The sequence below is a fragment of the Canis lupus genome, chromosome 6 (assembly GCF_003254725.2).
Source record: "Canis lupus dingo isolate Sandy chromosome 6, ASM325472v2, whole genome shotgun sequence".
Taxonomy (NCBI): Eukaryota; Metazoa; Chordata; class Mammalia; order Carnivora; family Canidae; genus Canis; species Canis lupus.
Window position 1 is genome coordinate 75,405,544 of NC_064248.1, and position 14,014 is coordinate 75,419,557.

General features: G+C 37.2%; 1 protein-coding gene and 1 long non-coding RNA gene across 18 annotated transcripts in view; one reads left to right on the plus strand and one right to left on the minus strand.

Annotated features, from left to right (window-relative positions):
* Positions 1-14,014, plus strand: part of LOC112641076 (uncharacterized) — a 78,829-nt gene that overhangs the window by 38,871 nt on the left and 25,944 nt on the right. The window lies entirely within an intron of this gene.
* The window catches only part of LRRC7 (leucine rich repeat containing 7), a 491,773-nt gene that overhangs the window by 32,924 nt on the left and 444,835 nt on the right, over positions 1-14,014 (minus strand). For 8 of the 9 annotated variants that reach the window (XM_025417997.3, XM_049111806.1, XM_049111803.1 and 5 more), the window contains one exon: positions 12,655-12,876. In XM_025417997.3, coding sequence (XP_025273782.3) covers positions 12,655-12,876 — 222 coding nt within the window. Of the gene's footprint in view, positions 1-12,654; positions 12,877-14,014 lie in introns of those variants that run through there. The other variant, XR_003124468.3, reaches the window with a different exon arrangement.

Consider the following 14,014-nt stretch of genomic DNA (forward strand, 5'->3'; position numbering starts at 1 on the left):
TTATAACTTTTCCTCTAATTGAGCTAGATTTGTTAAAACTAGTTATCATAGGGTAATAGCAACTACAGTTTATAGTAGTTTTGTATTTATACGGCTCACCATCTGTGGATGTGAACATATAATAGCTTCGATGTAGCTCAAAGGAATAGTTTAACTTTATTCAATATACCTTCAGTTTACCTGGTAATCCTTTTTCGTTATTAGTGGTTAATTAGAAAATGGAAGAAAGGAACTAATATGATTTTCACATTTTACTTTCGTGCTTCCCCATATATCTGCACATTTCCGATTAAGTTATTTGAAATTTGGGTTATATCTTTCTAATGTGAAAACCTCATATTGCACAGAGAAATATATGGAAGGGGTATAGACTGCTGGCGTTCCCCAGGCCACTATAAAACCTGAAAGGAAACATATGCAACAGATTTTATTTACAGAGTAAATTGCCAAGAGTACTTTCTAGTGGTTCTCCTTCAAGGTACTGACTATATCTATTTTATATTACTGTCAATCTGAAGGCACTAAAAATCTAAGGGAAACAAATTTCATATGTGCCAAGTATATGAAGAACTGCCTCAATATATTCTTTAATAATAGAAATAATAAAGATGACACTGTGGTTTTATAAATGTGACAAACAACCATAAATTCTGGTCTGAAGCTAGACCGCCCTTGGGCATGCCGTGGTATGGCTAATGGGTTGTGTTGCGACTGTTGTGTCCCATAAAGCATGTCGGAGAGAGTATTCATCCCACATATAACGCGTTCCACCTGCCTGGTAACAGGGCCATAAAATGTAAGAAGAGAGAATACCTCACAGCCACGAAGCAGTCGGAAACTAAAGAGGATTGGCAAAGAGGAAACGCAAAAGGTCAGAACTGAGAGGCTACTAAATAGCTTTTTTAGTGAAAATCAGTGTTTCTGTTTTCTATTAAGATATTGGTATCAGTGAATGAAATTTCTGGCCAAAAATATAAATGACAGCCTTGAAGTCAAGGGTGTATTTGCTTCTTTAGACTCTGCTTCCATCATTTGACTTTACTTCATGCTTCTGGCCTGCGTCCATCTTGCTCTAATTAACATGCTGGGCCTTATTTTAGAGAGGTCTAGGATTAAATGGATTGTAATGTGGCAGTGAGGTCCTGCGAAGTCGTAATATATAATCTCTAGAAGGTAGTTATCTGAGTTGGTCTTGCAAGGCTCTGGCAAGAACAAAGGAAATGGTAGCACTGGTGTGTACATGTGTAATACAAAAACTGTGTATGTGCGTGTGTGTGTGTGTGTTGGGAGGTATAATTCGGGATTAGGGGATTGCATTCCAGAAAAATATTTTGTGATGCTGTAATGAGCTGGTTTATTATGATATGTTCCAATTACGATTCTCTTTCCTGGCAGCGTGTAGAAAAGCTTTGAATGGATACCTGTTGCTTTTGCTGCCCACGATCCACGCATCCTAATTCTGGTGGCTGTAACCTCAATCTCTTTTTGAATAGCCACCTACTTCTTTATTCCCAGCCTGTATGCTTTGGATGCATCATGTTATCTAGGCCTAAAACAAAGCACTGTATCCTCTAGAAATGGGATTGTTTACAGGATGGGGAGGTGATCCAATCAAAAAGGAGTAATGAGATGCCTACCAGGATTTCCAGGAGAAAGAATCTTCCTTTCTCTCCATCTAGTTTTAAATCTGAGAGTGTCTGGAGCTTTTGACCTATTTTTCTACCATGAGATGGGAACCAACCCACTGAAAGAAGTCATGAACCTAGCTTTCAGCCTCATCTGTAGCTTGCCCATCCCTGAAGTTTCAGCTAACGGTATATGAGTTTAAATCTTTTTTTTTTTTTTTTTTGCTTAAGTCTTATTAGGTTGGGTTACTTATAATCAATAGCCCTGCTTGATGAAAAATCAAGGGGAAGATTGCTTACTTGTTGTAGAAGAATTGACTTTTCTTATCTTTTACTTAAAAAAAAACCCAAAATATATAGTTTAAAAATCTTTTTGGGAAGTGAAGCAAGCAGAATTTTAAAAAATCGATACTGATGGGAATTCAACGTGAGGTTTTGATCTATTGGAAGGTTGCTAATTGTTGAAGGATCCAGAAGGAACCTTGTAATGAAGAACATTTCTTCTCTGAGGCCATTTCTAGGCCTGACTCCTAAGGGTATTATCATAGAGTAGCTCTAGTGAGGTGGCCACATCCACATGGATTTTTATGCAAGTAGGATACTTGAATCACTTCTATGAATCATATCTATTTTATATCTATTATAAAATAGATATTATTATCTATTATCTATTTATCTATTACCTATTTAGATATCTAGATATATCTATATCTATTTCATATCTATGTCTTCATTGACTCTCTAGAACAATGGCTGGCACTCAATTAACTTTTGTTTGAATAAATATATGCATATGCGACAAAAGATATTTTCAAATATGCATTGTCAAAAGTATATAGTGGCTCCTTCTTAAAACATGTGATGAGCTATTAGAAGGTATGCCAGTTGTTCAATGGAATGCTTCAATTATGCAGTTAACTGCTTGGAAAAACCATGATAACTTTGAAAACAAAAATTGTTATAGTCATCATGATTCATGCCTTTATTCCATAAATACTTTTTGGTTCCCTACTAAGTGCCAGGCACTTTTTCCAGACATATAAAATATCATTGCCCTCATGGAACTTACATTCTAGTGGGGAAGACATATTAAATACATAATCAATAAATAATTTCAAAGAGTGAGATGAGCTGTGAAGAAAATAAAGCAGGAAAGGTAAGAGTGATGGGACAGGAATGTGGAGCCATCTTAAGGAGAATAGCCAGGAGATGATATTTCAAATGCTCAAGTGGCATTTTAGCAGAAATATGAATAATGTAAAAGATCATGCAACAGACAAAAAGAAAAATGGGAAAATTATGCCAGCCCCTAAAGTCAGCGATTTTAAATGCCCTAAGGATAAATGGATCCTTATAAAATCAAGAAACAATAAGATGGCATAAGGATAGACACACAGATCAATGAAATAAAATTGAGAGTCCAAAAATAAACCCTAACCTTTTATGGTCAGTTCATTTTCAAGGTAAAAGGTCCAAGGTAATTCAATGAGAAAAGAACAATCTTTTCAACAAATGGTACAGGGACAATTGAGTATCCACATGCAAAATAATGATTTTTACCCTGTCTCACACCATAAATAAAAATGAACTCAAACTAAATCAGGGACTGAAATGTAAGAGCTGAAACTAAAATAACCTAGAAGAAATAAGAATAAGTCTTTATGATCTTCAGTTAGGCAACGATTTCATAGATATGAAAACAAATGTGATAAAAGAGATGACTGATTTTATAAAAATTAAAAACTTTAGTGTTTCAAAGGACACTACAAAGAAAGTGAAGACAACCCATGGAGTGGGAAAAAATATTTGCAATTTATATATATGATTAGGGTCTTATATTCACAATATATGAACAACCCTTAAAGTTCAGTAATTGAAAATCCAAATAACCTAATTTAAAAATGGGCAGGGCCACCTGAGTGGCTCAGTCAGCTGAGCGTTTGACTCTTGGTTTTGGCTCAGGTCACGATCTCGGGATCAATCCGAGCCCTACTGTACTCAGGGTGGAGTCTGCTACAGATTCTCTCTTCCTATTCCTCCTGCTCTCTCTCTCTCTCCACCCTCCCTAAGATAAATGAATAAATAAATTCTTAAAAAAAAACACCTAAAAACATGGGCAAAGAATCTTAATAGGCTTTTATCTAAAGAAGACATATGAATGGCTAATAAATGTATGGAAAGACACTCAACATCATTAGTCATTAAAGAAATATATATGAAAATCATTACGGTATACTACTTCATAGGGTGGCTATAGTAAAAAAGATAGACAATGGTGAGAGTGTGAAGAAATTAGAATACTCCTTCATTGCTGGTGGGAATATAGTATGCGGCAGCCACTTTATTTACTTATTATTTAAATTCAATTAATTGACATATAGTGTATTATTAGTTTCAGAGGTAGAGCTCAGGGATTCGTCATTTATAGCACCCAGTGCTCATTCCATCACGTGGCCTCCTTAATGCCCATCACCTGTTACCCCGTCCCCCAACTACCCTCCCCTCCAGCGACCCTCAGTTTATTCCCTATGATTAAGAGTTTCTTATGGTTTGTCTTCCTCTCTGATTTCATCTTATTTTTCCCTCCCTTCCTCTATGTTCCTGTTTTGTTTCTTAAATTCCACATATGAGTGAGATCGTATATAATTTTCTGACTGACATATTTCACTCAGCCTAATACCCTCTAGTTACATCTACATTGTCGCATATGGCAAGATTTCATTTTCTGATGGCTGAGTGATATTCCGCTGTGTATAGACCACCCCTTCTTTATCCATCATCTGCCAGTGGACATCTGGGCTCTTTCCACAGTTTGGCTGTTGTGGACACTGCTGCTCTAAACATTGGGGTGCAGGGATCCCTTCAGATCACTACATTTGTATCTTTGGAGAAAATACCTAGAACAGTTGCTGGGTCGTAGGGCAGGTCTATTTTTAACTTCTTGAGGACCCTCCACACAGTTTTCCAGAGTGGCTGCCCCAGTGTGCATTCCTACCAACAGCGCAGGAGGGGGGCTCCCCTTTCTCCACATCCTCTCCAGCATCTGTTGTTTCCTGTCTTGTTCATTTTGGCCATTCTGACCGGTGTGAGGTGGTGTCTCATTGTGGTTTTGATTTGTATTTACTGATGTGGCAGCTACTTTAGACAAGGGTTTAGAAGCTTCTCAAAATGACGAACATAATTACCATTTAACCAAGTGATTTGATTCCTCAGTAACCTCCCAGGAGAAATGCAAACATAATCTGCATTGAGACTTACGTATGAGTGTTTATAACAATATTATTCATAAGGCCCCAAAGTGGTAATAATCCAAAGGTACATAACCTGATGGATAAACAGTTGTGGTATAGCCATACGATGGATTGTTACTTGGCAATTCAAAGGAATGGATTAGCACGCTTAGCACATTATGCTAATTTCAATTTCAGTCACAGATTTCAGTCAGTCACTAAAAAACTCACATATTTTATGGTCTCATTTATATTAAATACCCAGGATAGGCAAATGTGTAGAGACATGAAGTAGATGAGTGATTGTCTAGGGCTGGGGGCAAATAAAGGAAAGGGGGTGTGGGAATGACTATTAATAAGTAAAAAGTTCCTTTTTGGAATAATGAAAATGTTTAAAAATCACATGATGGTAATGGTTGTGTAATTGTATAAATATACAAAACCCACTGAATTGTATACTTCAACAGATGAACTTTAAGATGTGTAGATTTTATCAGTACGGTTAACAACAATAACAACAGCAACAATGAGTTCAGCATTACTAGAGAAAAATATGTAAAGGAAGAGTAGAAAGAGAGGAGGCGGCGGCCAGATCTGTAGGGACTTTATGCCATAGTAAGGATGTATATGATTTCAGAAATTTTGAAGCCACTAGGGCTTTTTAAACAGAAGAGTGACATGATCTGATTTATATAATGACATGGTATGATAATACATAATATGTAATATATTAAACATATCATTATATATAATAATCATTATATATTATATTATAATTTATTATATAATCATTATATATTGTTATATAAGGCAGTTATATGTAATATATAACAATATAATAATATAGTAATACAATCAAATACACAAATGTTAATATTCAAGAATAATTAAATTTTTTACTCTTCTACTTCCATACTTTTTTTTTGTTGTTGTGAATTACAGATGCAAGTCCAACTCAAAGTACTAATTAAGTCTTTTGAAAAGACATAAATAAATAGAGTGATGAATAAAATCCTCTGATGTACCATTATCTAGATCTTTCAGAAAAAATTAGCCAACTCCGGAACAGAAATTCATATGCTTTTTTGTCTGTAAATAAATTATAAAGGTCATTCATTTCATTTCCTTCATTTTACACTTAAGGAAACCAAGAAGATCATACATATATTTAGTGGAGCACCGAGAGAGTCCTTCTGTTCCTACTATAGTGTTTACCGAATTCTACTATTTGGCTGCACAGAACTTCGAAAGTCAATTCATAGATTTTGTGGTGTTGAGTTACACATTACTTGTTTCAAACTGTGGATTATAACTTCAGAGTTGGAGCATTATTTTGGTTCCCAAAGAACAAAATTCTAAAGGGAAAGTATTTATAAATAGCAACACTCTAAGTGGAGTAGAATGAGGTTATGGGAGTTCCCTGAAATCAATTGAGTAAAAAACATATATTAAAATCATTTTAATATCTATTTTCTAACCATCCTTATCAAATAATTGCCTATTAATTTAAAAATCCATAATTTAAATTAAAAAATCTCCAAGTTTTTATTCTTCTGTCAAACATTCAGAATAATGTTTTCTTCCCTTGGCCTCTACAGAGGAAAGCCTCACCTTTGTGAGCTCTTGGGGAAGCTCACCAGAGCATCTAATCCAGAGAAATGTCTGAAATCTTGTCTTTTCGCCAACTGTCCTCTGTGTATTATTAAATATGAAAGTGATTTTCTTCTAAGGCAGATTGGGAGGGTTTTGGAGTTTTGTTTTCCGTCGAATATTATAGATGCAGGTCACTTGTATGACTCACAAAGACTAATTCTAAGGTAATTCAAGTATAATCAGTTCTCTCTCAGGGACATACTCAGGAAGAGTCAGAAGACAACCATGGGGCTCCTGCCATTCTGATACGAAGGTTAATTAGTGGGTGTTCTCCCGTCTGGGGCAGACGCGGACTCAAGGGTCTATGTTTCCACCGCTTACTACTTCAGCGTGAGCTCGCTGCTGACTTCGGTGCCTGGCTCTAGTGCAGCAGGCTGCAGCATATGGTGCAGTAGACTCAAGACCCTCGATTCTAAGGCCAGCTCAGCTTCTAGATGGTTGTGTGACCACAGGCAAGACAGCCCACTTCTATGCAGCTTACGTCTCTACTCAATAAAACAGACACGGCTCTATCCGTATCACATCCTTATGCATGGGATCAAGTCAATTAATATATGAAAGGGTTTTGAGATGTTTGGAGCATCATGTTGATGTCTTTCCTTCCTACTTCTGCTTTCGTATCTGTATGTTCCACGTGTATAAACATATGTTGTCATGGAGTATACATTTGCAAAAAAGAAACACCAAGTTGGTGTTAGTTTTTTTAAAAAATTTTTAGCAAATTATGAACAAGTTATGAATCAAATAAGTGATAAATAACAATATATTATTCACCTGGTAAATTAAATTGTTGAGTTAGACAGTATACCTATATTGTCTCTTAGCCTTGGCTACACAATGGAATCACTTGGGTAGTTTCAAAAGTCCCATTAACCAGGTCTCATCCAGACTAATGAAATCAATTTCTCTGGGGTTGAGGCCAAGGCATCAGTGTTTTTTAAAGGCCCTGAGTAGATTCTAATGTATGGTTGAGGTTGAGAACAACTGATACACAGTATTGCATCGTGAAGGGGAGGATAAGGCGCATAAAGATCTTTGCTTGGACTAGGAAACCAAGGAAAGAGCTGATAGGAGAAACACGAGGACTAAGGAACAGGAGGGCTAAGAGGTTTTTTTTTTTTTTTATGTGGAGTGGGATCAGGCCTTCACTTTCTGGCTTTCCTCAGTTCACTACTTAATATAACTCTGACTCTAATCCTTTATTATGTTCGCCAATAGTCAAAATGGTTTGTGCATTAAAATCTCTTTTTAAAGTTTAATCCCCTGAAAATGAATTTCAAGTAACATGCACATGGTTTTGTGTTGTAGATGATTTGTTAAAAAGAACATCATTATTAGAAATCAGATTTCTGGGGACACCTGGGTGGCTCAGTGGTTGAGCATCTGCCTTCAGCTCAGGGTTGTGATCCGGGAGCCTGGGATTGTGTCCCACATCGGGCTCCCTGCAGGGAGCCTGCTTCTCCCGCTGCCTGTGTCCCTGCCTCTCTCTGTTTCTCATGAATAAATAAAATCTTATAAAAAACTCAGATTTCTAGTATAGAAATTAGTACCTTGAATCTGAGTAGCACTTTATGGCTTAAAAATTACTTCCATATATTTAATTCTAGAGTTGAAAACTGTCTAAATCAAAACTGATTTGATATTTAATGCTGGTGAAAAAATACACATGTAAACCTAAGTGCATCAAGTTAGAATTGTTAGGCATCTTGCCCTGTTTTATTGTGATGGGTGGTTTGAAAGTTGAGATATCTCATTGAGAAGGAACAACAAAGTTTGCTAAGTGCTTCTTTATGGCTAAACAAAGTTAAGAACTCTGGCTAGGCAAAAAATGACATTCATTTTAATTCAATGCCATCAGTGGTGGCACTCGTTATAGATGTTCATTGGCGTATGGAACTTGTCCTAATCAGGTTAGAAATGCATTAGTTCTTTGGATCACATTAGGAGATACAGAGATTATGCTTTTGTTAACAATAAAATTTTTCACTTGTTTAGTACTTTTTGCTTTCCAAAGCATTGGAATTTTTCATGTGAGTTCAAGACCACGCTCTACCTGCATAAGACAGTTCTGGAAGTCTGAATTGTAGCCAAAACAGATTTAGTTAATATTACTTGACAAGAAGTAGACACTGAGGCCACAGCAGGTAAGTGTCTGAGATCATGTGGTTAATTTAATGGTAAGATTGGAACACAAAACTTTGGTTTTGGGTCAGAGAAACACTAGGGCTAAAATTCCAGCTTGACCACTTATAACTTTTACAAGTTACTTATTTTCTCTGCGCCTTGATTTCTTCATTTGTAAAAAAAGGAAAAAGAAAAGATTTTTGTGATGACTAAATGGAACATTATGTGTAAACAGGACCAGCTATGTAAGTAGCGGTGCCCAATGAAAACATGACGCTCCCTGTTCAATGACTGTTACTAATCCCAAGTTGGCAACAGCAGAGCACTAAGCCAAGTGTGGGGTCCTTCTAAACATAGGACCTTGTGCAACTGCACCGTCACACACCCCTGAAGCCACGCCTGTGTCAGTATTTACGGCACATGTACTGTAGAGTCCTCTCTCCTTATCTGCAGTTTTGCTTTCCATGGTTTCCATCACCCTGGTCAACTGCGGTCTGGAAGCGGATGATCCTCTTTCTAATTAGTCTTCAGAAGGTCACTAGTAGCCTGACGCTGTATCACAAAGCTTACGTCATCCACCTCACTTCATCTCATCATGTAGGCGTTTTATCATCTCCCATCACCACGAGAAGGGTGAGGACAAGATATTTTGAGAGGCAGAAACCACATTAACATAACTTTTATGGCAGCATATTGTCATAATAGTTCCATTTTATTATTTAGTATTGTTAATCTCTTACTGCACTTAATATATGAAATAAACTTTATCATAGGTTTGTATGCATAGGAAAAAACAGCATATGAGAGCTCAATGTTACCCATGGTTCCACGCATTCACTGGGGGCCTCGGAATATATCCCCTGTGAATAAGGCGGGACCAGGGTACACACTAGAGCATGGCAGCCGCTCAATGTATGGTAACTGTTGTCCTTTCTTCGATTTCATTCAGACCACTTTTCCCTAAATTCAAAAATGTTTAAGTGTATATTTTTTTCAACTATAGCATTGTAATAAGTGATAACTTTTTTAAAAAAGTAAAATCTCCGAACTTTAATAGAAATTAGTGTGTTTCATCATGCTGTGTACCTCCCTGTACCATGTTTATGTTTACTTGCACCTAAAGGTTATGAATGATTTAGGTTTTTTTCATATTGAGCAAATAGGTCTTCCTCAACTTACAATGGGATGGTGGCCCAATAAACTCATCATAAGTTGAAAATATTATAAGTCAAAAATGCATGTAATGCACCTAACTACTGAAATCATCGCTTAGCCTAGCCTACTTTATATGTGCTCAGAACACTTACATTAGCCTACAGTTGGACAAAATCACCTAGCGCGGGGCCTGTTTTACAATAAAGTGTTGAATTATCTCATGAGATTTATTGGCTACTGTACTAAAAGTGAGAAACAGAACAGCTGCAAGGGTACAGGATGTTGTAAGTGCGTTGGTGTTTACCCTGTGATTCCACTAGCCCACGAACACGAATTTTGATCTCAAAATCCAAAATTCGAAGTATGGCTTTTACTGAACGTGTATTGCTTTGGCACCATCGTAAAGTTTAAAAATCTTAGTCAAGCCTCTGTAAGCTGCAAAACGTCTGCACTTGACCAAATTAACATCCTTGTGATCATTTAGGAGAACTCTGTTTTTCTCTTTATGGCTCTTTTATTGCAGCACTAGAAATGCCTTATTAAAACAGAGTGTCTTGATTTATAGGACTGAAACCCACATTAGAAATTTTCAGTTACTTCTTTGGTCTTTGCACTTCGATCACTACCCTATAATTTTCATGTGAAACTGTACAGCTACAAAATATTTTAAATATCTCTATTTTTCCCTTTTGCTAACTATGGGATAAAAGCCTTTAAAGTGTGCATGCACACACACACATATTGAAGAGGTCTGAGTTTTCAAAAGAAATATAACTTACGAAAATAAAAAAATACATGGAATATTTTCATTATAATGTGACATCCATAACCTTCAGTCTCTCTCTCTCTCTCTCTCTCTCTCTCTCTCTCTCTTTGGTTTTATTTTGCTTTACTTGCTTTTCTGTTTGTAGATTAGGGAGGTTGGGACTGATAATGATAAAGTTCCCTCCAATATTTTAATTCTTAAAATGCTGTATTTCTATTTCTTCTATTTTCTATGTCTGTACTTGCAGTGCCAAACTTACTGTGCATGTCTGTAGAATTGCATTATTTAACTCTTAAGAAAACTTTTTTCTTTTTTAACATTTTATTTATTTATTCATGAAAGACACAGAGAGAGAGGCAGAGACCCAGGCAGAGGGAGAAGCAGGCTCCACGTGGGGAGCCTGATGTGGGACTCGATCCTGGGATCCCCGGGTCATGCCCTGAGCTGAAGGCAGACGCTCAACCACTGAGCATCTAGGGGCCCCTGAATGTTTCGGTTTGTACCTTCCAGTTTGAAAGGCACGTGATGTTGGAGCTGTGGATCAAAACACCTGTCAGGGATGGCAAATACCTTCTCTAAAGAATCATAGTGTTGTAAGTTTAATAAGTATGTAAACTCTGGCCTTTAGTAATCCTCTCATGGTCAACCTATACAATTTATGTATTCTTGAGAAATAATGTAAAAAAGGCCTTTAAATTTAGAGTGCTCAGAATAACTGCATGCTAATACTAGGCGTATTGTTCAAAGTAGGTGAAACAGGATATTGATCTCAGTGGATTTTTAAATGTGCTGATTCTGTGCAAAAAAAAAAAAAATCATGTAGCTACTAATAGGAATAAGGAAATCCAAGAACTGCATTGAGTTTTATGATATTTGTTGGGGGAGGGAATATGAATAATTTTTAACCTTTTAGGTGCCTGTAGTAAAGCATAATTTAGAACTTTATTAACTTTTAAGAATCTCTGGAGACATTAAAAACCTCATATCATTACTTGATTATAAGCACGTGTCTGATTTATTTACCTTAAATCCAACACTTGACCTAGATCACAGCAGGACGGGAAGAAAACTATCTTTAAAAAAAAGCTTATGATTCTGAAGATGACTAATACCTAATCTCAGCCTTAAGAAAGGTATTAAGAAACAGAGGCAATGTCTAGAGCAGCTGGGATCCAAATAACAAATGGCTTTTAACAGTGTAAAGGAAAAAACTGGAGAATGAAGGTAATGTCCGAGATGTTTAGAAAATAAGGCAGGGTGATATGTGAAGCTTGAAGTAGGCAATAATAAAATGAAATCTTATAAAACGTATTAAGGAGTTAGAGAAGTCAGTAGGAGCTATGCCTATTTGTCTGAAGAATGAAATAAGAGAAATTAATTTTGTGAGAGTATGAAGATCTTAATGTCTTACTTTCTAAGCATAATATAATTCAACAGATAAGATCCTATTCGGTTTTCTGGTTCCAAGGAAGAAAAATACATTCTATAATGGAAAAGTAAATCCTAATTTTAGATAGGTCAGAAGAGCAGCAATTTTTTTTGCTACATGGATTTTATCAGTAGTTTTTGGAGCATTTCAGAAACGTTTCCCTTCTAACTGCTCTTTATCATTTTCTTTGTAGCAAAGCTTTATCTTTGTCTTATTCAACAATCAAAAGATAGGACTTTTCAAAAAGGTTTCCACAAATAGTCTACTTTTCACATTGTCCAGAGGCCTTCGTAAATACACCTTGCCCACTGAAGCTCTGTAACATTCAAAAGCCATGCTATAGCACTAAATTAGAGGTGAAAGTGAGTGGGAGAAGGTGTAGGGTCAACCAGAAAAATTCCTAATTCTTCAGTTTCTCCTGATGTGAATGAGCATTTTACCAACTATTAATTTTCGTATGTTGTAGTGTTGAACCAGTGAAAATAATGACAAAACCCCTACAAAGAATGTTCTGCTCCGTTCAACATGGTGACAGCAATAATTTGTCCCAGACTCCATGAGTGGTGTGTGTGTGGGTGTGTGTGTGTGTGTGTGTGTGTACGTGAACCATGGATTCCCTGGACTTCCTTGAACATTTCCTAAGAATTCATCAATGATAAAAAGTCTTCTCACCTGCTCCGGATATCCATCCATACTTCTTTGCCCTTTAGTTTGAATTAAGCACCGTCCAGGCTGAGGTCCCCGGGTGGCCTGTGAAGAGGGGATCTGAATAGGCAATGGTGACTGAAATTGCTGGATGGTCACTTTGTTTATATTTCCCTCATATGGCTGCTGCTCCCGGCTACGATGCTGAAGGCTTTGGGACCCCATCAAAGTCTGGATGTGGCTACCTGCCTGTGGAGAAGATCATTTGTTAGATGCAGATTGGTAGGAATGAAAGATGTGATGAAAGTAGAACACACGTACAGAATACCTCTCCGGTAGAGTGGCATCCTCGGGCTCTCGGCCACTGCTGGAAGGATAATGAAAGCACAGCGAGCGTCTGCCTACTGTGGCTCGTGAAAATGCTAATATTGGAGTAAGGTCGCATGAAATACGTGTGTAGTCATCTGGTGTCTTGCTCAAGATTATTTTATCCCCCATTTTAAGAGACCAAATTCTCTCTGAAAAATCTCGAGAACAAAAAGAAGTCGCAACTTTTAAAAATAAAGTGGAGTGCTATCTGGTATTTTAGTTTTAATGACAGCAGGGAGAGATACAAGAAGGGGATATCAGGAGGAGAAGGACACAGCCTGGTTCCTGAATCTGAAGCAAAAGAACCAAAGTGTGTATATTCCCTTACGTCACAGGCGCAGAGTGAGCTTGTCCAGGTCAGGGTGCTATTGACTCAGGTTCTGCATTATTAAAGCAAGAGTATGGTTTGGGGAATCTTTCAGTCACCTTGAAAATGATCCATGTGGCAAATTCCTGTATCTGTAGCTCATGGAGGGACTAGGTGTGAAAAGGTCTTCAGCGTGAGCTCTGTCTGTAGATCTTCTCATCGTGAGCTTCGTTAGTACCTCGTTTAAAGCGATAATGATCATTTCTCAATTCTTCAGGGTGGCTCTTGGAGGGAGAGGGCACGCTCACTTTGGTCTCCTATCTCCAAATGATATGGTGCCCACCACCGTTCCTTGCTCACTCTGATTTTCTCACCTGTGTTCTAGCCTACTTGATATCTCCTCCACTGAGCAGGCAGTTCTGCTTGTGGGCTGGTAACCCAGAACGTGCCTTTTACGATTATGTATGGTTTAACATGGAGGTCTAACATGGGAAGAGAATGCTCATCATTAATACTTTTAAACATATGTTTTACTGCTATGCTCGGTACTTCATCTATTTCTATGGAAGCATCTGAAGGGTTCCTTCCTGCATTCATTTTCTTTCTTGTTGATCTTTTAAGGGTAGATCATTTGAAATTCAAAAGTGAATTTCACCTTGGAATTCATTAGCTAGGGAAGCCTGTGAATTTTTCTATGTGTAACCAATTTGT